This window comes from Agaricus bisporus (assembly GCF_000300575.1).
Source record: "Agaricus bisporus var. bisporus H97 unplaced genomic scaffold AGABI2scaffold_12, whole genome shotgun sequence".
In the NCBI taxonomy this organism is placed as follows: domain Eukaryota; kingdom Fungi; phylum Basidiomycota; class Agaricomycetes; order Agaricales; family Agaricaceae; genus Agaricus; species Agaricus bisporus.
Genome location: NW_006267347.1, coordinates 90,635 through 115,897, shown reverse-complemented (window position 1 = coordinate 115,897; position 25,263 = coordinate 90,635). Strand labels below are relative to the sequence as shown.

Sequence of the window (25,263 nt, the reverse complement as noted above, 5' to 3'; positions counted from 1 at the left end):
CAGCTGAGACTGCGCAGGATACGCAAGGCGTTTCAAACCAAAAGCAACCGCTAGTTCATATTGAAAGAAAAGAACAGAGGGGTAGTAATATAAGATCTGTCGAATACAACCGTAAGCGAACAATTCATGAGAAAAAACTTACCTTTTAATGTACCAATCTACCAAGGTCATCATATCCAGGCATACCCGAACACAAAAACGATCGATCCCTATGCTTCAACCTATAAAGGATTTCTTGCCATGCGCAACACATTCCCGCCATACCCTCATACAAACTCCATGGATGGTCAGGTGTCTTCATTTCACCTTTGCCCGTCAACGAACCCGCAAAAGTCGCTTGATGAGCAAGGTGTGCAGCCTGTGTGAAATACGGTGCAAAACGCTCTTGTGGTGGTTTAGGTGTAGTAGAATCCGGGGCGTCATTGCTGCTGGTATGAGATGCTTCATCTAGGATGCCAGATGCAGCGAGGAGTGCATATACAGATCCGGCAACGCCATGACAAAGTCCAACACCTTTACGCAAAAGGCCACGCATATATACGTGGGCGCATCCACGTTGAAGTGATACTACAAATCGTACTTGTTGTTTTTCTGTCATTCCTGTCGTAACTCCTGGCGTAACAGACATGCGTAAAATCGTAGAGAGAAGGATGAGCATAGCAGGTGCACCATGACACCATCTATCGACCATGAGTGAAGAACACAAGAATGAAATTACGAGAAATTCACGCACTGCACAAGATCATTTTCTCCTGAAGTAGTCTGATTGAGATCAGGAGCCCTCGTCGACCAATTGCCCACACGATCTTGAACACAGACCAGCCAATCAATAGTTTGCACTATCTCAGGCATATAACTCGAAATGATAGAAAAAGGACAGCTCAACAACATTTGAAGAATCCCAGCTACAAAAGAGAGGATTAGTCTAAGCCGAGAACACTGGCAGGAAGAAAATATGTTTTTCACTGACCTGCTCCATGAGCTCCTCCAAGGTAACGCTTCATATGCCAAGCCCAAATCAGCGGAGGAGATTTAGCAGTACCAAACTCAAAGCGATAAGTTTTGGCACCATTTCTTCCTCGTCGTATGATCGAATGAACGACATTTCGAAGTGTTGCATCCGAAAGTAACTCTCGACAAGATTTTATATCTTCGTCAAGTTTTCCACCATCACCTCCTCCATTCTTCTGACACACAAAGTTCCTGAGAAACAACAACGCATACAAGAACCCTGCTCTTCCATAAAGCACTTCACACCCATCATCATCTTCACCGAAATTCCTGTCATCCTCCATAGTAACTTCAACACCCCTCAGCAAGAAATCTCTGCATTTCTGCCAAGGGGCATCTACGAACACTCGATTTCCTCCAAGAGGGTATTTTTTGAGAACCAGAGTGGCAATGCCGACAGGTGTTTCCAAAAATGATAAATGAGCCCCGTCGCGGATGTTACGAGGAGTTAGTGAGGCTTCTTGAATTAATGATGATAGATGGCGGTCTGAAAGGGACGATAGAACCTTGGACGAAAGAACATCATCATCTTCCTCTGGCTCCGATAAAATACGTCGAACTTGAGCTATAGACATCTCCATAAACGCAATACCTACATAGACAATAGCATTAGAAAAATAATTCTCATCTCATTGAACCCAAAAATCAACACACTCACCGACATCTCCCAAATAAATACTTTCCCTCTTCCCTTGACCGTCCCTCGCGCCCATCATCTGTTGCACCTTCTGCACATTCTGTCTCAACGCATCCTCAACATCTTTCTCAACTTTCTCCCAATTACAATTTCTCTTCGGAGGCTCAGTAAACAGACGAATGTACCTTTGTCCAGGCATATACAGTTGGTTGCAACCAATAACGCTGATTATGCGCTTTTGGTTTCAGGCGGAGAGCATGGGAGGTTTGGGGTGGTATACATAAGCGATTCTTCAGTATTGACGTCATCAGTAATCTAGTCCTCTTCTAATGGCATTTAATCGGACAAGACGCACTGATTACACCAACAAATCATTAGAAGAACGTGTCATGAGTATGACTCGGAGAATGGCAGAAGAAGAGTTTCCAACAAAGGTAGATGACATTTTTGAACATGACATTACTCCCAAAACTCATAAAAATAGACTTTGTCAACTGACCACAAAGTCTTTTTCGAATTTATCTCTCTTGCGACTTGTTAAGCCTAGCGTTCATTCAGAAGAGGCCGAAAAATCGCCTTTCCTTATAGCTCATGAAAGAAATCTATACAAATTGTAAAAAAAAAGAACATGTCCATGAAACGTCAGATAAAAAATCAAAAACAAGAAAGAGCGTGCTTTCGTATAAAACAAGAGACCAAAGAAAAGAATGAAAAGAGGGTAAAAAGTTGGCTACTACAAAATTATTCGTCCACGGGTTAGAAATTCCAAAAGCAAAACAAAAAAGGTCTCGAGTCAGTACATACAAATCCACGACCTGAGAAAGGTACAGTAGGTGAAATTAACATCAGAAAGAAAAAAAAAAGATAAAGCAATCTAAGGTATAAGATTCCAGTTTTTCATTAAACGAAACAAAATCATGCAAATGTTCTACAAACCACAACATTCCTCACTAGAAAATTTTCACAATCTCCCACCTGGCCCAGCCCTAGCATACGGGTCATAGTTTTGTTCCTGCATAGGATATCCGCCATACCCTCCCCCACTTCCCATACTACTTGTTCTCGGATCGTCTCTATAAGGCGCGCTCACACCCGCCGCTTCATGCAGACTCGCCGTACTTCCAGCATTCCAAGCAACACTCCTATTCTCCTGGTTTAAGGGCACGAACGAACTAGAATCCGATGGGATGGGTATATGACCTCTGGTAGTCTCCAAAGGAGTTGAACCAAAATCGTATGTCGAAGCAGGAGCGGCTTTCTGTGTATACACTCCACGTCCACCAGCATTACGTCTTCTCATGAAGAATACTACTGCACCGACAATCGCAGCAAGAGCCGCTATACCACCAACGACACCACCAACGATAGCCCCAATGGATGTCGTCGAGTCCGAATTGTTGTTATCCACACCAGAACCCGATGAATCCGACGCGCCACCATTCACATTGTTCGTAGCCAGCACACTATCGGGTAGAGTACTCGCATCTGTAACAGGCTGTGGACCAATCTGGCCATTTCCAACGATCACCATTGTTCCATTACTCGGAATACCATCAACAACCACCCAGAATACTACGGGTCCCGGTTGTAAAATGTGTGGGTTCGGAGGTGGTTGAGCACAATGCAATACAATGGTACCATCATCCTGGACAGTGTAAGTGTTATTGAGTTGAAGATATCTCTGGCCCATGTTCATCGCATGCGTCGTAAATCCACCACGAGTAAGCACAACCTTGGTCTTAGCTGCAGCATCGTTTGCCGAACCACTGTACGAGGTCTGAGGAAGCGTGACATTGAAATAATCGCCTCCATATGAAAGGGTTGTCGGGATACCAGAAGGAGCCGGACGAGTGGTGGCATCAAAGTACGAAGGATAGAAAATCTCCGCCTTGTAAGTTGTAGGGAAGATGGTCGAAGTGTTGACGTCCACGTTAGGATTCGAGCCGGCAATAAGTACCGAACCATCAGCGAGTAACATAGCTGACGAGTGGTAAAGACGCGCAATATCCGATGTAGCGAAGCCTGTGTTAGACCATCGTTGTCCAGCGGGAGCTTCAGGGTCATAGAGTGCGGGCGTTCCTCGAGGTCCGGATGCAAGAGACTCTCCCCATGGCATTTGACCAAACGTGGGAGTCTCACCTGTCATTTGCGAATATCCAGCAGTGCCATTTGCGCCTCCATTGACGAGAAGTATTTTTCCATCAGGAAGAAGGATGAATTGACCCATGGTGCGTCCCTCAAGCAAGTCATCATCCTTGGTATAGACGGGCTCAGAGCCATCCTGAGGCTCTGGCGTGATGCGCTGGCAATCCGTTGAAGCCGGATAATCAAAAGTATTGATGGCGGGGAATGCGTAGTTGCCGAAAGCAGATTCAGGCATATCAGAGCCACCGCAGAAAAGAATAGTCGGTTCATAATTGTTTGCAGGGGTAAGGGGGAGCATTGCATTTGCGCCTGAGGCGGGGTATACACGGACAACATTGCCCGGCATGGGAGGTAAAGGGGTTTCGACGTTTGCATTGTGATCCCATAGCACTTCAGGCGGTTCAGTATCGCCACATCAATGGAGAAAAGCTGTAACTCACTGGTAGACACATTTGCCTGGACGAAAAGTTGACCAGAAGGCATCAGGTATGTAAGTGCATAGGCGTTCAAGCCAGAGGTTTGAATGAGAAATTGAACAGTCTGAGCCGGTTGGTTCCGTGAGGGGTAATATTCGTAGGTACAATCAGCAGCACCACCCTCAAATTCTGGATCGGTATTTGGATAGTTCCTGTTGATATAGCCACCATTGACGAAACCTCCCATAATGATGACACTGCCGTCTTCTAACGCTTCAGCAGCCGAATACCATCTTCGTCTCTCCATAGCCAATACGGTGGCATCGTCAAACCACTGACACTTGGGATCGGCAATGTTCTGCTCGGATTTACATGGGTTGAGAACTCGAATGGCTTTGGCTCCATCAAAATCTTGGTATTGAGGGTCCCAAGTTTCCGGAAGGCCATCTGATCCAGTCGGGGTGTTACCACCGGGACCAACAGCGCTGTTTCCACCAAAAGTGACATATGATCCATTGGGAAGATGCATTCCCGAGGAACAGAAGACGTTACTTCGCACATCCATGAGCTGATGCTCGTGAGTGCGTGTATCCCTAATAACGTAAACAGAGGTATCAACATTCACTGCGTATAGACAACACCAGTTTAAAAGAATGATTACACACCATACAGCACCCCACGCTGGATGTCCATTTATCACTTCAGCATTTCCTTCCGCCTTATCGAGGATATACACATAGTCTTCATTCCCAAGTATCATCTAAACGAGGACAGTCATGAACGAAAAATCATAAAGAAGATTTTGAGAAGGCTCACCATCATCGCACTGACACCGGTTGTCCCCCCATCGGCAAACGAGCCTGCGGTTGCCGATAATGAAGGAGAGATAGCGCACGAAAAGAAGAGAAAAAGGCGGAGCGCCACAAACGACCGTGAAAGACTAGTCATTCAGAGTGACGATGGTCGCAATATCTAAATTATATGATGAGAGAGGAAGGGGCCGGTCGAGTGGTGGAGGAAGGAGAACAAGGGCGTGCGGATGATGGGAGGCAGGGATTGTTCGCCGAAGAAACAATCAGTCTGTGTTTTTCCCACACAGCCGAAAATAAGCTTGACCCGTTCCTTGCACACACCCCTGGCTACCATAAAATAAAAAGAGCGCCCTCAGTCATGAGCATGTCATTGACGACACTTGACAACAACATCTATGCCGCGAGACCATTCAACTTGGATTCGTTGAGAACAAACTCCAATTGCACCAACGGGCACTCCATCCCCGTGGCTCTGCGGATAAAAGTGGCTGCGTTAACGTCATGCCATCATCAATCCGCACAGCATTAATCAGGCAAGGCAACTGTACGAAGATCCGATTACTGAATTACAAAACTAACTTTTCTCTACTTGAATACTAGCTTTACTGATAAACCGCTGTTGGTTGTTATGGTGCCCGAAAAAGGAGTGTGAGTAGTCAAGTCCATCATCATCACAAGATGTGTCCGTCATGAAATAAAATGATTGAATTCGAGTCCGTGGTTTCTTAAAAACCAAAAAAAGAGAATAGACAAATGCCAAGTGTGACAGACAGTCCAAAAATGCAAGAGGCTCGTATCTACAACGATCAAGGGAAAAGATAACCACAAACAAATCACCGCAAACACACTCACTCAATCACCGATATGGATTATGCATGGCCGGCGGGCCCATCTGGTTTTGATGCATATCCTCCGAATCTCTAAATGTCGACGATTCTTTGAACGGCAAGAAAGCACTCGAGTCGGAGCCTCTAAATCCCGCGCCGTTACTTCCAGGTCCAGACGCTACCATGAGTTGTTCGCTCGATGCTGCCGCAGCCATGCTTGATGGTCCACCCATATTATACCCATTACTGGCGTTTGGTGCAGACTTCTTTCGACGAATAAAGAATACTCCGAGGACTAGTCCAACTACGGCAATACCCACGATAGCAGCCACTACTCCTCCAATGATTGCTCCCTTGTGAGAACCTGAAGTATCACTACCATCATTGGCATTTGAGTTCGGGGATCCCGCCCCCTTGGCACCATCAGCGCGAACGCTGTCGGGAAGCGTACTGTCCTCTGCAGTCGGCTGCTGGCCAATTTGTCCGTTGCCAAGGATCACGTATGAACCATTTGATGGAATGCCATTGATGAGAGTGTAGAGAAAAGCAGGGCCAGGTTGGTAGATGTAAGGATTAGGTGGTGGTTGCGCAACGTGCAGGATAATGGTACCATCTTGCTTGACTGTGAAGGAATTCCTGAGCTGCATTCCACGCTGTCCCATGTTCATAGCATGTGTCGTGAATCCACCACGAATCAAAGTGACCATTGCACTCGCAGCTGCATCGTTACTCGAACCAGAATACGAGGTAGGGGGGATGGTAATATCAAAGGGATTGCCACCATAAGTGAGTTGCTTTGGCATGCCACTGGGTTGAGGCCGTGTCCCGGCAGAAAAATATGGCGGATAGAATATCTCAGCCTGGTAAGTCGTCGGATAGATCGTCGAAGTATTGACGTCGACATTGGGGTTAGAACCAGCAATGAGGATTGACGCATCAGGAAGAAGCATGGCAGAGGAGTGGTAGAGACGAGCGATGTCCGACGTAGCCAACCCCGCATCAGACCATCTTTGACCTTTGGGAGCTTTGGGGTCGTAGATTGCGGGCGTACCAACAGGTCCAGCTGCAAGAGACTCGCCGTAAGGCATGAGGCTGTATGAGGTAGTTTCACCGGTTGCTTGAGAATACCCCGCTGTGCCATTAAGACCCCCATTGACTACAAGAAGCTTCAGATCTGGAAGTACAATGAATTGGCCCATCGTCCGGCTTTCCAACATATCGTCATCCTGTTCATAAGCAGGGGCAGACCCATCCTTAGGTTCGGGAGTAATGCGTTGACAATCCTTTGAGGCCGGGTAATAGAAAGTGTCGATGAAGGGGAAAGAGTAATTGCCGTACGCATATTCAGGCATGTCGCTGCCACCACAAAAGAGGATCGTCGGATTATAGTCATTGTCGGGAGTCAGAGGAAGCATGGCGGTAGCACCCGAAGCAGGGTAGACACGGACAACTCCATGGGGCATATCAGGAAGCGGGGTCTCAACGTTGGCGTTGTGATCCCAGATCACTATGTAACAAGGCGCATGTATCAATCAAAATTTCCAAGATTTAAAATCCTATATAGAACACACCTGATGACACATTTGCTTGAACGAACAATTTACCCGAAGGCAAAAGGTAAGAGTGCGGGTAAGCGTTCAATCCTGAGGTCTTGATGAGAAAGTCGAATGTCTTCGGGTTTTCGTTTCTGGGAGGAAAATATTCATATGTACAAACAGCAGCTCCACCTTCAAATTCGGGATCGACATTTGGATAATTGCGGTTTATATAGCCTCCATTGGCGAATCCACCGATGATCACGACACTTCCATCTTCTAAGGCTTCTGCAGCTGAATACCACCGCCTCTGATGCATCGAAAGAACCGTCGGGTCGTCAAACCATTGGCATTCTGGTTCATTAAAGTTTTTCGCCGAGTCACATGGATTTAGCAGACGAATGGCTTTTCCACCATCGAAATCCTGGTACACGGAGTCCCAATCTGCTGCTCCATTTTGTGGATTGAGTTGCGAACCAATATTACCACCAGGACCAACAGCGCCATTGCCACCCATTGCGATGAAGGACCCGTTTGGTAGATGCATACCAGACGAACAGAACACGTTCGTCCTAACGTCCATTAGTTCAACATCGTGCGTGTTCAAGTCCCTGATGAAGAAGCATATTAGCGTCGCGAAGCAATCGGCGAGGGTCTCCAACTGGTCCACCTACCAAACGGATCCCCATGCAGGATGTCCTTTGATTTGAGCAGGGTTGTTTTCTGCTTTGTCTAACATATACACTTTTTCCTCATTCCCAACGAACATCTAAAGACGAGCATCAGGGATTGTCGCGAAATCCAAGGAGAATAAGCAGCGTACCATCATTGCACTAACTTGTGTGTTGCCACCATCGGCAAACGAACCCGCCTTCTGTGCGGCGACATGTGTTACGGCCGACGCGAGCCAAAGGTAATATAACGAAAGGAGTGGATGGCGAAGCATGTTCGCCGTCGGAGCCAGCGACTAAAAAACAGAACGTGAGGGGGGAAGACAAGAGAGAGGTGGCAACAAGGACACACGACACTTATTAAAATTCAGCAGAGGCCCCCTGCCACCAACGACCCTGAAACTTTGAAGGCCCTCCGGATCCAAGCCCAGCTCAGCCTAGCACTCGCCTAACATTACTTATCAATCGCCGGTTCCCGCCCTGGGTTCTTCACCAACAACGATATCCCCTCAAAGAATCTGGGCTGTTGCTATGCATAGTGCTAGCTCGCGGGCATCTTCAGCCGTGAACGTGATTTAAGCTCCTTGGCGAGTATCTCTGCCTAATGCGAACACTTTCCCTGCGCCGCCATGTTCGCAGGTGGAGAAATTTTTAGTAGGCTGTGTAGCTGTCAACGTGGTCCCGCCGGAATCCATCATCACTGGCACGGAGCCGCCACCATTCATTTAGAAAGTAATCATTGTGTAAGCATTGTTGACGCACAAACCTATTATCCCCCAACCTACGACTAGTATATTTGGCTTTGCGTTGACCCATGGCCACCTTATTGGCCTCACCGCTCGAAGGTGTTTGAGTGTGATTTAAAAATAGTCTGTCTCGCTTTCTAATAATAGACGGTTCATTCAGTCAATTCCGACTACAACACCTGGTACTTCCTGGCATCCTGCACTCTACTAATCCCCCCTTGACCAAACATGCTCAATAATTCTGAACTGTTTATACATAAAGTATCAATGCTTACAGAGGGCCGACCCTATCTGTCTTGCATCTGCCACTTGTCTACGGCGACTTCGGCAAAAGCCTTGAGACAATACATCAGGTACTTTACTTTTTCTTATGTAGTTCTTGGAGATCACGTACACACTTCGATAAGCCGCCTGAACAGGTCCGAGCCTCTGACCAATTGTCGTGAGCGTGGCAAAATACGAGAGGGTAGAGTTACCGTATCAGTTTTTGCATCGGCCTATCTCTGTTGTCATGAACCATTCTCGTCTTTCATTTTGGGGCCAATAGACAGGTAAATTGCCTCGATGACATGAAGCAACAAAAGATCCTTGGCAATTCTCCGATGACGAGAACTAGTAGTACCTTGGCCTGAACTAGTACGTTTAACCCCTACTTTCACCGATGTTCAACTAAGGGATGATCAGGAACCCTTTGATGGCCAAATCAGCCGACTCGAAGATCTGACCTTCTGTTCAACATTGGCCTAGCATTCTTCGCGACTAGTGACCACACAACCAAGGCGTCTTGTGTCCAGCTGAGCCGTTTGTATATCAATTTTGTATATCAACCGGCTTCCGACGAATCATAGAACGCTGTACCACCTTGTCCATTACGACGGTAAGTTCACGCACGTGACCAAACAATTCATCCGACAAATCTCCAAAATCGTGAAAAAATGATTCTCGCATAAAAGAAAAATCGCGATGACGGATGACGTGGTACAGTGGCAAGAGCGATGTAAGCAGGATATAAGACAAGAAGGCACGTTCGCAGGCTTTTTGCAGTATCACAAATAGTCACGGAACAACAATCCATGGCCGGTGATCGATGACCTATTGGCTCCTATTATCAAGAAATCCCGTCGGGATATTGCTTTCATCATTCAAGGTACCAATGCAACCATCCTATCGCAAATGGCAAACTTAGCCAACCCCTTTACGACCACGCCCCTACTTATTCCAGCCTAATATTCCAGCCACTCCGCGAGTTGGCCTCGCCAGACACATCGTATACCTCCCTCCTGTACCTGTGCTCGGCTGATATTCAAAGGAATGCAACTTTGTGTTGAACAAACTACCCTCACGGAGAGAATACCAAGTCATCACTGATGTATTGAGTGCGTTCCTTCCAAATGAACAACAAACCCTAGCAACATAGAACGGACGCACGAGAGGGTGATGCGCTAACGGTACGAACCGCCCTGTATGAGTAATGTGACTGAATGTCCTTGTCGATATGTATGATTCCCACATGCAGTATGAGCAAGAAATAGCAATTGCCAGTTGATCCTGTACTGTGTACCAGATACTATTGCGGTGGTATATATATTAGTACTCATGTACTAAGAGAGAGGTGTTTATCAAGAAAGGTGATATCGTGTTTCTTCGAGCCTCTGGCTAGCGGCCCCATTTAGAGCGGTTGTTTGGTGAAGTCAAGGGATTGATTTCGACAACTCTATAATACACGTGTTTAAAGTACTCGTGTACGGGTTTGGAGAACCTTAAGGGAACTATCAGTGATCAGCAATTCGGTCAGTCACGAAAACTCCATCTTTTTAGTCGTGTGCACTCGAAAGAACTGGATAGACAGCGGGCATGCCCGGACTCCTTAAACGGATCACTAGCCTGCTTGATCAAACACCGCCCATACACTGATTACAATACGAGCGCGCTATGTAGAAGCATGTAGACCACTGTAGACCGTTGTGAAGTACTTAAGCAGGTGTGAACAAGGTGTGAACATAAGTTTCTATACTTGGATATGATGTGGGTCCGTGAGAGTTGTGCCTGAGCCTACCCCTTCTTATATTGGTACCTCGAGGTCTCAGATCTCAGATCTCGTATACATAACTGGCCTAAAGTTTCTTTCCCACTGTGATGTTCGATGCAGGGGAAAGTCCATCTTCAAAGTGGTATCGTGTTCAGTTACGCCGTCCGGTCTAAATAACGGTGGCGCACGTTTTCGTACCAGGCTGCGAATCTCAAGCACGTTTGTGTATAAACTCCTCGGTACATAAAAAAGCTGGATAGCCGTGTCGATGTTGAGGTTGTTAGCCTAGCCATGCGCTCCATCTCGCCTCTGTGGGTCCTCCTTGGGATCGCTGTCTCGTTCACTGAGGCAGTGAATGTCGTTTATTACCCTCCCGATCAAACTCACATCAACAACTTGACCAACGTCCTCCATTCGACAGAGGCCCCAGGCATCTTCAACTCGTCTCACACTCCAGACAGTATATATGGTATCTATAACTGGTGTAACATGCCGCACGTCCGTACCAAGGAGTACAAGTACGTAAATGTCTGTTCCTTACACGTAACTCAATGTTGATCGCCCCTCCATCAAAACCAGGACTCCTTCGTCACAATACAAGCTAGTGTATGTGGAAGCCATTCAACGTCATCAAAAGCGTACTCCATACGCTTCGAACACTTACTTTGAGGAAATAATTGGCTGGGATTGTGTCAACCAAGGGCGCACAGTTGGACTTCACAGGTATGCTTTTGGGGTCTGGCAATCGATTTCAGCCGTTTACTCAAGTGTTGTAGCACATCGTTCCAAGAGACGACGGTTGAGGTGCGTTCAATGACTTGCTTCAGTGTCAGCGAGTTACACTGTCTTACATCTGCTAGTGGCAAGCCGAGTTCCCCTCGAACAATCCGTTCACAAAAACGGTAGGTCCAGGATTCATAAATAGCACGTACGTTTTACAATGTTTGCCTACTACTTCCATCTTCTGAAGCTTCTTCAGTTGCATTTTCCCCGGAATCACTTCCGAAGGTCAGGACGATGCGAGGGTCCACGGTGAAGTGTGTACTCTTAACGTCAACACAGACACCACAGGACTAACGATTATATGCAGGATCTAAGAGAGGTCTACTTCAAGCGTCTTGGCCTTGGCGAAGCGTATGACAGCAAGACGGCTCGAGTCCGTGAGTCTCGTTTTCGGATCTACAACTATCCCTCTTCGTTGACTCTTGATTTTAGGCGTGACGAACAATGTGATCACTTCCGAAGTTGCGTCTGGTTCGTGCAGAGGACTTTGGCCGAAGACCGACGTTGTTCCTGTTTCAATCGAGGAGCCGGTAATCGACTCCCTTGAACCTAGCTACCCCTGTCCCAATGCCGACGTCATCAGGAACAATTATACGACCGGTGATGGAGGTGCTGTATGGCTAAACCATTTGACTGCCGCAGCTCCTCTCTTCGACAAGCTAGACAGTATCTCTGGGATCGAGAAGAACGATACAGGAGGATGGCATATAAGTCTCGACCAGTGAGTATCGCCTCCCGCATAAGTAATTTTTCTTCCATGGCAACTCAATTTTAACTATAGCAACTACGACAACCTGAGTGCAAAGCAGTGCCATGGAAAACCACTTTCCTGTGATAGGAACGATACTTCGACGTGTGTTTCACAAGAGGAAGTAGGTCCCTTCAATCTATGATTTTGTGAGCCGTGGTTAACTGTTTCGTTTTTTATTCGGTATAGGCCAACATGGTCTACAACTTTGGTAACTGGGAATACTCATACATATTCCGTGATGCCCCAGAATCAGCCGATTACTCCTGCAAGAAATATGGTGCCTTTTTCCTACAGCTGCAGGATCATCTCCAACAAGTTATGGATGGCAAATCCAGCATGAAATTCATGTACAATGTACGCTATGGGCTCGCCCTCTTCTTCAGGAAGCAGCTTATAATAAACTACTGTTTAGATTGCTCATGATGGATCTATGGCGCCTATGTTGGGCTGTTTGCAAATCAGTCAAATGGTCTGGCCGGGAATGGGAGCTGAGGTGACATACGAGCTGTATGAAGGTCCATCTAATGGCAACAGTGGTCCTGGCCAGTGCAACAGCGACATCACCAGCAGGGACGACAACAGTCATGGCAGTGACAATCACGGCAATGACAACCACGGCAATAACGGACATGGCAATAACGGGCATGGCAACAGCGGGAACGGCAAGCAGCAGTACTACTTGCGTGTGATGTGGGGAGGAAAACCGATGAAGACTTCGACACCTATGGGTACTCTTGATCTAATTCCGGTCGAGACATTCTTTGACTGTAAACCATCTTCTCTTTTTACCAAAACGACTTCTGACGAAACACTTTATAGACATTGCGCAATACGTTGGTACTGGTGAGGAGCTTGTGCAGCTATGCCAGTCTACTTGATCCGACTGCCTGGAGAGTAAAAACAGCCTGCTTTTAGATAGAGTAGGAACGTCTGTGTATACATTATTTATCATATCACAGAATTGAATTGTGCGATGGAAGTCACATATGATACAATGGCGAACGAATGAACTATGTTTAACTAACATACAAGAATCCCATTAACCCTCCAAGACATCCTCCACACTCAGGATCATGCCTGAGCTTCTCCTCTGCTCGCCGCAAAAAATGCAGGAGTGGAGGTACACTGGCGGCGCCTTTCTCAATAACACCCATAGCGCCAGGGCGGGGTTCAATTAAGCAAATTTCCAACAATCACAAAAGCCACAAATTGCGGGCTATGTGGCCACGTCTCCAATCCTCATATCATCACTCGACGGACTAACTGGATATCCCACCCTATACCTCTCCACCGAATCTACACGATACATAGGTGCAGGAATCGATATAGGTGAAGTCACGATGGCGCCACCTTGAGCATGATTATTTTGCATCCCAAGGTCATAGTTGCACTCTGACGCTAGTCGGGAGTCGGAGTCGGTGTTACCTTGGCTTTCTAAGTCGTCTTTGTGCGTCGTAAAATTGGTTTGGTTAGATGGGGTTTGCGACATGCCGACTTGGACAATCATGAGGGTTGGAACGAGACCGACGATTTGGACAAGACCAGCGTCTAACAGGAGCTGAAAATTGTAAATTAGTTGATAGGAAGAAGTTGTGGTAGTGTAGGGAACGCACAACGTCTAAGACGACATCTAGAATAACATATATCGCGTATATCAGCCCAGACTCGATACTGGTGAGGTTAACTTAAGTAAATATTTCCTCTAGCAGAAAAAAAATAGCGACTGACAAGATAGCAATGGAAACTTTGTATTTTTTCATTAATGACGGGCCGAGCATACTTCGAGTTTGCCTCGCTATCCACCACATTCGGCCAGCTACAAGGGTAAAATAACCGAGTTATTCAAAAACGGCGAACCTGATGCTATAAAAGGTGCACATACCCATAAGGCTGGTCACGATAACATTTAGAGCGAGAGTTAAGAAGAGGTAGGCGTGCAACAGGTTATGACTGTATTTTAGGTGTTCAACATGCGAAAATCCGATGAATAGATAACCGCAAACTAGAGACTGAGTTAGGAACATAGAAGAGTGATGACGAGGGGGAAGACGCACGTGTGGTACCCAACAGAATGAGACTTGGAGGGAGGATTATTCGTATGCGATTATTCCATAAAGTATAGCAACGGTAGATCTAGGCTGTCTGGTTAAGTCGTATTCACATGGTCAATACCGAACCACTGCTTACGAGTAACAAATCCGCAACGATGCTAGCATGTCGTGGTCAGATTCAATTCCTTGCCACGATAATTCAACCATACTCACTTGCTTGTGACGTACAGCAAAAATTTGTATTGGAGTATTCTTACCGGAATCTCCGGGTTCTCTTCATCATCCTCATCACTCCCTTTTGGCCGTTCCGCTAGAATACACGCATATAGAAGGGCTATTGTCCACACGACGTCTGCGGCAGCGAGCGAAAACATGATAGATATGGCGCTGATAATCACTTTCTGTAATGACTGCGAATTGCGCAAGAGAAAATGGAGGCAGGTGCCGAATAGAGCTGCATAGAGACCTGTTATGAAGGATAAAAGGTTAACGATAATGCGATTGCTTCCTAGCTGACGAGACCAACCAAAAAGGAATATTTCAAACTATTGAAACATTTTCAGTACGCGGGCAGGAGCATTCGTTAGGAGAGAACCCTCACCAGCAGAGACGAAGTATAGCCTTGAACAGTGTAATATACGTCATCTGTCGAGTTCGACAGCATCGTATGAAGGCCTTTATCCATGACTAGAGTTTCCCTGTTATTGCTTAGAGTCGTATCCGAATGCGAGAAAGTAGGCCACTCACTTTCACGGTTGACAACACATCAGTTGGGCCGGACGGACAAGGCAGCGGTACTCTAGAGAGAGAGTAGATAGTGGTCAATGGCCAGGGAAAAAGACCTGGAGATGATGTATATCAGGAACCCTGCCGTGGAAAATCTTCTGTTCACATGAGATTCGATGCGGCCTCACACTATCTGTATCACTATTTTTGCGTCCTCCATAGGCTGGTGTGTTACTCACTGTCATCGCACATGGGAAAAAAACGCCAGGTTTGTGGGAGATTCTCAACAAGTAGGATTTCTTCCAAAGCCAATTCAATTCTCCAGGTTCTCCAAGATCTCGCTGCCTCATCGGCAAACTCGACCGGCGAGATTATTCCGACCCAACTGCAACAAAAATATGACTTTGAGACGCCCTTTGAATAGAGGACTATGCATCGCTCATACCGTGGGAGAACGAGGTGATGTTTCCGCGGCTCCAAATGGACACGAGCTTGGCAGCTTGGTAAACACATTGTCTGGCGTATGGCTCGGGAGAGCACCGACCGAAGTCCTCCCACTTTAAATTGTTAACGCCACCTATCTGGGAAATACCAAAACGGTGAGAAACGCCAAGGCAGATATTCCCGCATAACTTGAATATCTTGGAGTGACATAGAGGATAATTGTTGGAACATCAAAGAAGATCCCAAGTTGCTACCAGGCCAGAGAGAACACTTCGGGGATTAATACCAAGCTTCGATCCATGAGGCACGACTAGAAGGACAACATGCATGTGGGTGAGATCTATTATTGGTCACCCGACGCATGATGATCAAGCTTTTCCTTGCGACTTCGGCTACTCTTCGGCACCGAAGATCTAACACGCCGCCAGGTGCCGTGAAAGCGATCGTCGTCGAAGAGGAGACAGAGTGGAAGTTATCGAATCCGACTTGACTTGTGACCATGCACATCGTGTATGACGCAGTCATCGGCGCGTATGAGGCGGTGTATTCGTTTTCAAAGATTGTGATTCCCGAGGACGAAGGCAATCAACGAAAAGCATCAGCCGGTGGTAGAAATAAGGTAATTACTTGACTTTGGTGTCATGATCCAGAGAGGGTGAGGATGCAAAGGATTTAATTGACGCGGATCAACGTTTGTTTATGCATATGTACGCGTTATTTAAGGGCAATTTGAGACTCGTTGATGCCTGTTCTGTTCTACTCACTCGTCTCTCCAGATTCTCCAGTCGCCGTCCCTGCCCTATGCCCGGGCACCTTTGCCTCCTGCGACGTCTCCCTTCACGGTTTTGGACGCGGCTCCAGCCACACCGACCGCCCGAGGGTTCCGCCCTTGGGTGTCATCTAACCCTCTGAACTCACGGCCTTTGTGCTTCCATTTCACGCTCGGAGATCGGTTTGCTTCGTTTGACCATGGTGGTGGTCGGATGATACGTGTTGGTCATTGAATATTGGCTTTCAGATGTCGCGTCTTTTTTTCACTGCGACGATTCGACATTTGTGTTCTTTCATCGCTCCTCCGGAAAGTGTTCATGGTTGCAGTGGGATCTCGATACGCACAGACCTTCGCTAGTGATGCCTCGGGAATCTCGTTGTCTCGTATACCTCCACACAGGATTTCGTACTTCGTTGTATGTTTTCCAACGAGTCATTGAGATAGGCAACGCCGGAAAGCGTGGGGTCTTATCGATGATATTTCTGTCGACACGCTACATGGGCACCAGAGGGGCGTCGCGGTACCTTTGAGCAGAATGCTTCGATGAGCAGCTCCGGACAGACGCGTCTGATGGGTTTCCGCACAGACCCTTTTTGGGTTATTCTCTGCCCATTCCACCATGCCTTTTATTCTTCTCCAGATTGCACGTGTCTTCATACGTTGTAAATTGATTTCGGACACGAGCAAACGCACAGGTTGCCGAGGCCCGAGCCTAAGGCTCAACAATTATACCCGGTGATATTTACGCAGACCTTCGTGCACCGGTGGTCACGGTTCTTTTATGTGTTCTTCGCATATCAAGAGTAACTGGAGGGGCCACAAATCCAACGAAATTTGCATGGCTACGTTGCGATTCTGCGGCCGTGGTTCAAAGGGAAAGACTATCAGGTTGCAAGTATAGAGGATACATACAGGATGGGACTGGCTGGATATGACCGACTGTGGAACGCCTTGGCACGGCACTTGGCATGCTTGAAGCAATGGGCCTATTGAACGCCTCCGAAATTGTTATGTTTGATGAAAGTCACCCTTCATGTTACCCCACTTCAGCGTTATCCAGACTGGAAGCCTGACCGGTTTGGCTGGCCATACATTGGTAGCAGTTTTCAGTCTGTTGTTTGCCTTTTCTTAGGTTCACGGTACAGAAGATGACAGGGCGTGTCCTCTTGCCAGCTCGGCATAGATTTGGTGGAAGCCCCCTAGTACCTCTCCGTTTTCAGTCATGCTCACGAAGACCTAAACTCGCGCGTAGCTTCCGTGGGTCTTCGACTTTTCACGATTGGGATCGTTCTACCATTACCCATCTGTCTTGTTTGCTGAGGAGTCACAGGAAGAGTTGCTGCTCGGGGTTTGTAGCTGGGGATATGTTGCATGTTGGCCTCTTCGTCGTGGCCGAAGTTGTACCTTTGAGTCACAACAGAGCTCTGTGCTCGCGCGCGGCCACTTCGATACAAGATCCGACTGCAAAGTATGTCTTCTGGTTGTGACCTGTTTGATGCGCCCTTTTTCTTTTGACGAGGCGCGAGACTTGGGTTAATGCGCGATCTTGATTTCACACAGGAATGTCGTATCTCATGTGTTGTTGCCGTCGACGAGGCGAGTGAGCAGTTGAACACTTCGGTGTGGAGTTGGTGTTAGCCGGTGATGATCAACCTCCTCGAGCCGAGTGAGGTTCGCCTTTAAGTCATGCATTGTGTACCTGGCATGAACTGTTTGACGGGGAGGCTTCTTCAGATGGAGAAAGTCTGGTGATCCAGACTAGTATCAATGGGGCAAGAACTCGCGAAAATGGTGGCTATCGGCCAACTCGGCGGGGAAAGCTTATGCTTCGAGAGCACATGTTGGAATGGCTGATTCTTTGCATGGCGTATTGACGAGTGCGGGGTCCTTGTGGACAGGTGCTCATAATTTTTTTCCGCTTTTTACCTTTGGGGCAAATTTGTTTTGGTTCTAACTCAGAAAGGTATGTGCCCCTTTTCATGGATTACTACGCGGAGGAATTTACTTTTCCTTGTAGGTAAGTGTAGCCGTAGATTAGCGTTGTACGGCAGTAGATACTTGGCAGTCTGAAATTCACACGGTGTTGAACTCGGAATAGATCACGGGAACAACCATTTTCCGCGCTCAAAGCCTCTTGTGTTCAGTCCATCGACAGTCGGAAGAACCAACCCCCATATATGCAGAGGACTGGCTGCGGGGAAACATGCATCAGACCCTGGCTAGTTCGGAACGAGTGGTGAAAAAGGTTTCTCGAGGTTGGCCACATGCCAGAGATCTCCGATGCCGGGTTCTGATATATTCTCTTCACACTAGCATGTAATACTTGCCGTCTCAAGAGAAAAAAGGTAGATTCTCCCCCTCTTCATGCAGAGCATAATTGCTGAGTTGCCTTTAGTGCGATGGTCTGGACCCCTGTGCGTTCTGCATCGATAACAAACTTGAATGCCTATATTCGAAAGAGCCCCGCCGGCGTGGTCCACCATCCGGGTACCTACGTTATACGGAGACTCGGGTCGCCATTTTAGAAATCCTCATCGGTCTATACTTGTCAAATCTGCCGAAGAGAGAAGACGACGAAGAGGAACTTGACCCTTTCCTCGAGGCCGCCAAAACTCTCCAATCGGAAGCTAAAGTGTGCACTCAGGACGTATGGGATGCTCATAAAGCGATTTGGGGGCGATCCCCATCATCTAAACTTGTCGACGAGCTAGTTGTCTCCTTTGCACCCTTCACACCCCGGTCCTCGCAAGACACCCCTGTCAAAACCCTACTCCCGCCACCTCACTCAACCACCATTTCAACAAGTCATAACCACAACCATCTAACTTCGACTTCAGATTTTTCTCCCAGTCGGGAAGGCGGGCAGAAATCGGGCGAGAATCGTCGAACTGTGAATCAGGCACCGTTTACACAGACTCTCAGACCCGAGTCGTTTGAGCGAGGGAGCACTCATGAGCGACTTACTGACAGGGGATCATCTATTACGGCATTTACTCCGGGAGAGACGAGACCAACGCCGGAACAGGATGATTGGCAGGACAATGGAGTGGTGTCGGTGGCCAATGCCCAGTCCTTTATGAATATGCATGATTACAGGCAGGGGACTCCAGGATACGTGCCATCAACCTACCCGAGGCAGCCATCGCAATCGTATGGGCCCGCCGTCATCTCATTACAAGGATCTGGTCAAAATCAACTGAGAAACACGCCAGACCTAGAGTTGGCATTGGGACTCAATGGTCCCCAGGAATACACGGGAAGTTATTGGTGAGTTTATTCAATCGTCTCTATGTCATTCGCTACTGACTTGTGTCTTCAGGCGTACTGTTGAGCTTTCGGCTCCGGAAGCGGAGACCTATATCCCATCTCAAACGACACCACTCACCCTCGTACCTCCACCCACCACAACCGAAATCAATATTCCACCATCCCACACCCTGTCCCGGTTACTCGATATCTATTACCAACATTCACACTCGTCCTATCCTGTACTTCCCTCCAGAGCTACTTTCGATGCAGCGCTGCTCTCACCATCATCCAAATCGGGACAATTCTCTACTCTCATACTCTCTATTTGTGCATATAGTGGTCGATTGTCACCTTTGGCCCAATCTTCTTCGAATTTATCGGTCGCTGATACGGGAGGTCTAGCTGGCAAGATAGCTGCAGATCTTTGGTATGAGCAAGCGAGGACGGCGTTGAGTGCGCTTTTAAGTAAGGGAAGCACATTGGAGTTGGTACAAGCTACCTTGTTGCTGTCGTTAAGGGATTATGGGAAAGGAAATGAAAGCCAAGCTTGGCTCTTAGTTGGTTAGTATGATTTGTGATTGTTTCGCTGCAAAGAATTGATTTTTTCTTCTTTCAGGTTTGGCAATACGGATGGCGCAGGACATGCATTTGCACGAGGACTCGCACGACGGAAATGTACAACCTCAATCGGAGGAAGGCAGGCTACGTCAAAATGTTTGGGGCGTTTGTACCATCCTCGATCTCCTCTTATCTCTCCAAATGGGCCGACCGCAATCTTGTTCTGAAGCTCTTAAACGTCGACTCGCCTCCTCGTCGCATTCGCGTGCATCCGATGTCGACATAAACCCTTCACCTCCTTTCACATATGCCGTATCATTGTGCCATGTGATTTCAATGATCAACTTCAATTTTTACCTTGGGTATACTATGACAACGGCGCAAACTCCTTCTGAGCTACTTATGCAGTTGCGATCAGAGTTGGACTTGTGGCATCACTGTCTTCCCGTGCAGTATCGTATTTCTATCGGTCACCAGCCTCGTCAGGATGTTTTGGAAATCAATATGCTTTATCATGTGGCGATCATCCTGCTATACCGTCCTATGTGAGTCTCACTATCATACTCGTTGGGTTTTGTAAATTGATGAATGATTTAAACAGTTGCCGGGAGCAGCCTGATTCGCAAGCGACGGATATTTTCCTGGAGGCTGCTTCTTCTTTCAATGTTCTCTTGGAAACATATCGACAGACACAGACCGTGGCATCGCCCAATTTGTCGGGAAATAATTACGACGTATCACACACCAGTCCCCATATGATTTATCTCATCTATACCGTCGCTATCGCCCACTTGTCGGGTTATAAATTTCGTCAACAACCACAAGGAAACGGAAATGGATTGTCAGCAATATCGTCTACTTCTGCCCTACAAACACAATTACATCTTCTTAAATGCCTGGAGGCCCTGGCTTCAATTGGGTTTACTTGGGAGCTTGCGCGAAGGTGTTGGAAAGCGCTGGATACGTTTATGGAGATGGAGAATCTAAAACCGAAAGGCGAAGTCACATCGAGTGAAAATACGTCGCTTATTTTAGGAAAGCGGAAGAGAGAGATAGAAGAAATGCAGAAAAGGACGTGGTCTATGGCTGGAAGGACTAGTAATTCTTCGTTTGGGAGTGAAAGTAGTGGATCGCCACAGCGGGGGTCGCAGCAGGCGAACAGTGTTGGTAAACCGTCTCTTGTGCCTGATCTTGGGACGCCGGTAACTTCATCTTCACCCGACATGCCAAATCTAAATCAGTTCTCTCCGTCCTTCAATCCATTGCCACAGTCACAGCCACGGCCGGAACAGCAGCAGCAGCAACAACAGCAACAACAACAACAACAGCAGCAACAGCAACAACAACAACAACAACAACAACAACAACCACAACAGGGCGTGCAAGTGGATTTGGCGGCATCGAATTGGAATGGCGGTTCATCGACTATTCCATATATCACTTCTTCCGAGAATGGATTTGGTAACTTTGATATATCGATGTTTTCGACCAAGTGGATGCCGGAGGCCTCTCAGGCAGTGACTTCGGAATGGGATAATACGTGGGATGATAGTCCTTGGTCTCAGAATTATATGGGCGGGATGGGCATGTTTTAAAATGTCTTTTTCAAAACGATCGTATGTTTTTCATTCACTTTTGTCTTCCTTTTTGTTTCCTTTCCCTTTCTTTTTTCTGAAGCTCACTATGTATAAATATCGTCAGTTGTAATATGGCATTGCTTTCGATCATTGCAATCTTCTATTTTTCAAATATGACTTTTTTGTATGTCATGTTGGGTTGTATCAAATCAATAATATAAACATATATTTCTTTATAATTGAGTTTTTCTTGATTTTGAGTACGACCGCCAACGTATGGTTTTGAGATGACTGTGAGGTAGGAACAGGTGAGAATTTTAATATAGACATAGATCGAGAAAGAAGATGTCATTGCATGACATGTGTACTTATAAGACTCACAGTTGGCACTTATATGCGCTTTTGTCCGGTGATCCCTTCGCATGATAAACACCGACGGTGCCGTTTGACATCCATGTCCGCACGCCGACTTTGCAGACGCTCCACAAGCATATTTCTGGCCGGAATCGTTATATCTCTTGTCCTTTTCTATTCATATCGGGAAGACGGGCAAAGAACGCCTAACTTCTTCTTTTCGACTGCTTTCACGACTGTTGTGACGACTGTGACGCTATACAAGACTACCACTGCTGCTGCTGTGCCAACAACATCTACTGATGCGCGAACGAAACTTGAGAAGCATTTTTATCGTGGAGATGGGCTGTTGGAAGTCAATTATGGTGGAGCGCATCCGATATTTGAGTTGGTGAGACGGGCGGAGAGGGATTGGGAGGATAAGTTGAAGCGTGCTAGTAAGACTCTGGTTGATGCTGTCAAGGAGTATCGGAGACGGTATAACCGGGATCCTCCAAAAGGGTTTGACATCTGGTGCGTTCAAGTGGATATATTACTTTTTTCTTTCTTTCTAATTTGTGCACCAGGTGGAAGTATGTAACGGAACACAACGTCCAACTTCCAGATGAATATGACCAGATCTTTCATGACCTTGAACCGTTTTGGGGTTTAGAGCCTTCAGACCTCCTCAAGACTCAAGCGGAACTGGAAACCAGAATCGACTCGTACACTATTGGAAAGCAAGATGGTTCTGATGTTGATGTTCTGACTTATGCCTTTACGGAAGGACGGTATGACCAGCTTATTGCGGGGTCGAAGAAGATTATTGCACTTCTGAGCGAAATTCAACATTTGTTGCCGGATTTTCGTATGACGATATCACCTCATGATGGACCGAACTTTTTGTCTGACTGGGAAATTAAGCGAGCGACGTTGGAAGCTGCAGCAGCTAAAACATGTGAGTCCTTTCCTTCATAACAGAATCTTAACATTTTATGATTATTTCCAGATCTTGAAAGAGAAACACTTCCCAAAGTCACTTCATCTGGGTGGATAACCGCTTGCCCGCCTAGAAGTCTAGCTCGTCGAATACCCATCAACCTTGATATACCCTTTGCTCCATCATCGAAAAAGACCTTCATCTATAATCACCGTCAAACGATGGACCCTTGTATTCATCCCAGCCATTTTTATCACCATGGTCAATTCCTTTCCCATAACAATGGTCCCGGACCTCAATCTACCATGATACCCGAGTTCTCTTATTGTGCCACAACTCTACGTCACAATATCCGAATCCCTGTGCCTTATGGATGGGTCGAAGACGTCACACCACGCGATCAGGATCCTGACTTTGACGATAAAGTGGACGATCGGTTGTTATGGCGGGGAAGTAACACGGGAATTTTTCATGCAAGCTCAACCCGCTGGAAGGACTCGCATCGCGATTTCTTGGTGCGATCTACCAACGACTTTGACGGGTCACTTGATATGTTAATGCCCACGAACAAGGACGACAGATCAGTGGGAAATCCTCGAAAGCTGAAAAAATCGGTCATCAACCCTACGTTCTTCGATATCGCCTTTTCCAAAGAACCAATCAGTTGTTCAAAAGACGTTTGCCCTGTTTTAGAAGAGATATACCCATGGCGGCCATATATGAAGCAAGACGAAGCAGGAACGTATCGCTATGTGTTAGATGTAAGAAGAGTTAACCATTCCTTGGTGATCGTCGCTAATTTTCTTTCTGCCAGGTTGATGGAAATGGCTGGTCAGGTCGTTTCAAGCGTCTCATCACCTCTAACTCGTTGATATTCAAATCAACTATATACCCAGAATGGTGCGTTATGTCTATGGAAAACTATGAACATATCGCGCTAAATCAAGTTCCAGGTACACTGACAGAATTTCTGCCTGGGTTCATTACGTCCCTGTGCAAGTAGACTTGTCAGATTTACATGACTGTCTAGTCTTTTTTCGCGGTGACGGAAATGGTGAAGGGTCTCACGACGATTTGGGGGAAAAAATTGCAAAAGCTGGTCGGGAATGGAGTTTGAAGTTTTGGAGACGCGAAGATATTAATGCTTATTTCTTTCGGTATGTTTTATGTGCTTTTCGAATGCTCATACTCACAGTTCTGTTAGGTTGATACTAGAGTATGCTCGTTTAATGAGTCCAGATAGGGCAGCGATGTCGTATACTTCAAATTTTTAATTATCTTGGGACGCAAATTGGTATGGTACTCTCCTTCGCCGCATATAAATAAGGTATTCTATCTGTATCCTGCGGCAAGTAACTTCAACAACGACGGGATCATTCTGTAAGAGCACAATGGTCCAATGGAACGCATGGTATTCAAGTGAATCCATCGGTCCGAGCTTCACCTCAAATGATACCTTTATTCAAGTCGATATCACCGCGTTCAAGACATGTAGGGAATGCTGAGTTGTCATTCGTTTGATAGGCCAGTCGACGATGATATTCCTGTTCGTTTGTTCATCTGACCCAAGTATGCATTTTTGTAGGACACGTCAACATCGTTTGTTTATATAAATGGGGTGTGTCCAAATGTCATTCGGTGAATTTCAAAACATTATTTTCCTATTTTCCTGAGATTAATTGGATATATGAGGAACAAAAGGCATTTCGGGCTTCGAGGATGGGAAAAAACTCGGAATTCCGGGGATTTGGGTGAAGTCGAAGGGATCGGGCGTGTCATTACGTCTAAGTTTGCGGCTGGTTGGGGCTGTGTGCAAGCATTGACAAAGGATGGCTCATCGATTGGATGAGCACTATGGAAAAAGTAAAGTTCCATCGAGACGAAGTGAGTCCCGTATTGATACTATTCCTCGCATTTACTGATTTTCCGTAATCATCTCCATATCCGCTTAATTAGTTGATGCCCGCACTTCAGTCATATCAGAAGTTCATTCGCCACGTTATATCAGAAGTTCATGAAATCGCCACGTTGTTCTGATAGGATCTCGTAAGTTGTAATTTTTTGAATGTGTGAGCACTACTTGAATACTAGGTGGGCATTGTCGGCTTCCCGTGATTGGATTGGGTACATCTTACACACTGGGGCCACGACAGAAGGAGAAATATTGTCATACACACAGAACAACACGGTCCTGAGTGCTGGTACGTACTTAACCACACATGAAGATCAACGTTTCTCTTTCCTTCCCGC

At 46.7% G+C, this 25,263-nt stretch overlaps 10 protein-coding genes across 10 annotated transcripts; 4 read left to right on the top strand and 6 right to left on the bottom strand.

Annotated features, from left to right (window-relative positions):
* Window positions 1-145: 145 nt before the first annotated feature.
* On the bottom strand, window positions 146-1,919 carry AGABI2DRAFT_210695 (hypothetical protein; the record flags this gene model as incomplete). Its single annotated transcript, XM_006455951.1, has 4 exons — window positions 1,670-1,919; window positions 971-1,603; window positions 734-905; window positions 146-680 (listed from the first exon to the last, which is right to left on the bottom strand). The coding sequence occupies exons 1-4, from the start codon at window positions 1,845-1,847 to the stop codon at window positions 146-148; spliced, it is 1,518 nt and encodes a 505-aa protein (XP_006456014.1). The 5' UTR covers window positions 1,848-1,919.
* Window positions 1,920-2,482: 563 nt separating this feature from the next.
* AGABI2DRAFT_227686 (glyoxal oxidase) lies at window positions 2,483-5,232 on the bottom strand. Its single transcript, XM_006455950.1, has 4 exons — window positions 5,026-5,232; window positions 4,875-4,969; window positions 4,234-4,802; window positions 2,483-4,183 (listed from the first exon to the last, which is right to left on the bottom strand). The coding sequence occupies exons 1-4, from the start codon at window positions 5,155-5,157 to the stop codon at window positions 2,610-2,612; spliced, it is 2,370 nt and encodes a 789-aa protein (XP_006456013.1). The 5' UTR covers window positions 5,158-5,232; the 3' UTR covers window positions 2,483-2,609.
* Window positions 5,233-5,689: 457 nt separating this feature from the next.
* AGABI2DRAFT_195282 (hypothetical protein) lies at window positions 5,690-8,397 on the bottom strand. Its single transcript, XM_006455949.1, has 4 exons — window positions 8,207-8,397; window positions 8,058-8,152; window positions 7,420-7,994; window positions 5,690-7,355 (listed from the first exon to the last, which is right to left on the bottom strand). Exons 1-4 carry the CDS (start codon window positions 8,327-8,329, stop codon window positions 5,878-5,880), a joined length of 2,271 nt encoding a protein of 756 aa, XP_006456012.1. The 5' UTR covers window positions 8,330-8,397; the 3' UTR covers window positions 5,690-5,877.
* A 2,723-nt stretch (window positions 8,398-11,120) lies between these two features.
* On the top strand, window positions 11,121-13,241 carry AGABI2DRAFT_121913 (hypothetical protein; the record flags this gene model as incomplete). Its single annotated transcript, XM_006455948.1, has 11 exons — window positions 11,121-11,347; window positions 11,409-11,552; window positions 11,606-11,633; window positions 11,690-11,757; window positions 11,809-11,866; window positions 11,920-11,989; window positions 12,045-12,333; window positions 12,394-12,484; window positions 12,550-12,717; window positions 12,776-13,130; window positions 13,183-13,241. 11 exons carry the CDS (start codon window positions 11,121-11,123, stop codon window positions 13,239-13,241), a joined length of 1,557 nt encoding a protein of 518 aa, XP_006456011.1.
* Window positions 13,242-13,579: 338 nt separating this feature from the next.
* Window positions 13,580-15,099, bottom strand: AGABI2DRAFT_121912 (hypothetical protein; the record flags this gene model as incomplete). The annotated part of the gene is made up of 8 exons (XM_006455947.1): window positions 13,580-13,921; window positions 13,977-14,034; window positions 14,092-14,179; window positions 14,246-14,365; window positions 14,418-14,496; window positions 14,551-14,572; window positions 14,628-14,959; window positions 15,016-15,099. 8 exons carry the CDS (start codon window positions 15,097-15,099, stop codon window positions 13,580-13,582), a joined length of 1,125 nt encoding a protein of 374 aa, XP_006456010.1.
* Window positions 15,100-15,493: 394 nt separating this feature from the next.
* AGABI2DRAFT_195281 (hypothetical protein) lies at window positions 15,494-15,788 on the bottom strand (the record flags this gene model as incomplete). The annotated part of the gene is made up of 1 exon (XM_006455946.1): window positions 15,494-15,788. A coding segment is annotated over exon 1 (159 nt), but the record flags the coding sequence as incomplete, so codon positions are not given.
* Window positions 15,789-16,337: 549 nt separating this feature from the next.
* Window positions 16,338-17,040, bottom strand: AGABI2DRAFT_195280 (hypothetical protein). Its single transcript, XM_006455945.1, has 2 exons — window positions 16,705-17,040; window positions 16,338-16,541 (listed from the first exon to the last, which is right to left on the bottom strand). Exons 1-2 carry the CDS (start codon window positions 16,790-16,792, stop codon window positions 16,384-16,386), a joined length of 246 nt encoding a protein of 81 aa, XP_006456008.1. The 5' UTR covers window positions 16,793-17,040; the 3' UTR covers window positions 16,338-16,383.
* Window positions 17,041-20,036: 2,996 nt separating this feature from the next.
* Window positions 20,037-20,909, top strand: AGABI2DRAFT_188094 (hypothetical protein; the record flags this gene model as incomplete). The annotated part of the gene is made up of 3 exons (XM_006455944.1): window positions 20,037-20,166; window positions 20,222-20,708; window positions 20,765-20,909. Coding segments are annotated over exons 2-3 (618 nt in total), but the record flags the coding sequence as incomplete, so codon positions are not given.
* Window positions 20,910-21,238: 329 nt separating this feature from the next.
* AGABI2DRAFT_195278 (hypothetical protein) lies at window positions 21,239-21,861 on the top strand. Its single transcript, XM_006455943.1, has one exon. It carries the CDS (start codon window positions 21,246-21,248, stop codon window positions 21,756-21,758), a length of 513 nt encoding a protein of 170 aa, XP_006456006.1. The 5' UTR covers window positions 21,239-21,245; the 3' UTR covers window positions 21,759-21,861.
* Window positions 21,862-22,194: 333 nt separating this feature from the next.
* AGABI2DRAFT_210684 (hypothetical protein) lies at window positions 22,195-24,299 on the top strand (the record flags this gene model as incomplete). Its single annotated transcript, XM_006455942.1, has 6 exons — window positions 22,195-22,607; window positions 22,661-23,031; window positions 23,083-23,774; window positions 23,828-23,913; window positions 23,967-24,170; window positions 24,218-24,299. The coding sequence occupies 6 exons, from the start codon at window positions 22,195-22,197 to the stop codon at window positions 24,285-24,287; spliced, it is 1,836 nt and encodes a 611-aa protein (XP_006456005.1). The 3' UTR covers window positions 24,288-24,299.
* Window positions 24,300-25,263: the final 964 nt, after the last annotated feature.

Excerpts from the sequence above, each read along its gene's own strand:
- AGABI2DRAFT_227686 (XM_006455950.1), bottom strand. The coding sequence starts at position 5,157 with ATGACTAGTCTTTCACGGTCGTTTGTGGCGCTCCGCCTTTTTCTCTTC. Across the intron at positions 4,970-5,025 it reads CCGGTGTCAGTGCGATGATG|ATGATACTTGGGAATGAAGA; the intron begins GTGAGCCTTCTC and ends GTCCTCGTTTAG. Across the intron at positions 4,184-4,233 it reads CCAGGCAAATGTGTCTACCA|TGCTATGGGATCACAATGCA; the intron begins GTGAGTTACAGC and ends AACCGCCTGAAG.
- AGABI2DRAFT_195282 (XM_006455949.1), bottom strand. The coding sequence starts at position 8,329 with ATGCTTCGCCATCCACTCCTTTCGTTATATTACCTTTGGCTCGCGTCG. Across the intron at positions 8,153-8,206 it reads CACAAGTTAGTGCAATGATG|ATGTTCGTTGGGAATGAGGA; the intron begins GTACGCTGCTTA and ends GCTCGTCTTTAG. Across the intron at positions 7,995-8,057 it reads CCTGCATGGGGATCCGTTTG|GGACTTGAACACGCACGATG; the intron begins GTAGGTGGACCA and ends CTTCTTCATCAG.
- AGABI2DRAFT_195280 (XM_006455945.1), bottom strand. The coding sequence starts at position 16,792 with ATGACTCGTTGGAAAACATACAACGAAGTACGAAATCCTGTGTGGAGG. Across the intron at positions 16,542-16,704 it reads CCGAGGCATCACTAGCGAAG|CAAACCGATCTCCGAGCGTG; the intron begins GTCTGTGCGTAT and ends GGTCAAACGAAG.
- AGABI2DRAFT_195278 (XM_006455943.1), top strand. The coding sequence starts at position 21,246 with ATGGCTGGAAGGACTAGTAATTCTTCGTTTGGGAGTGAAAGTAGTGGA.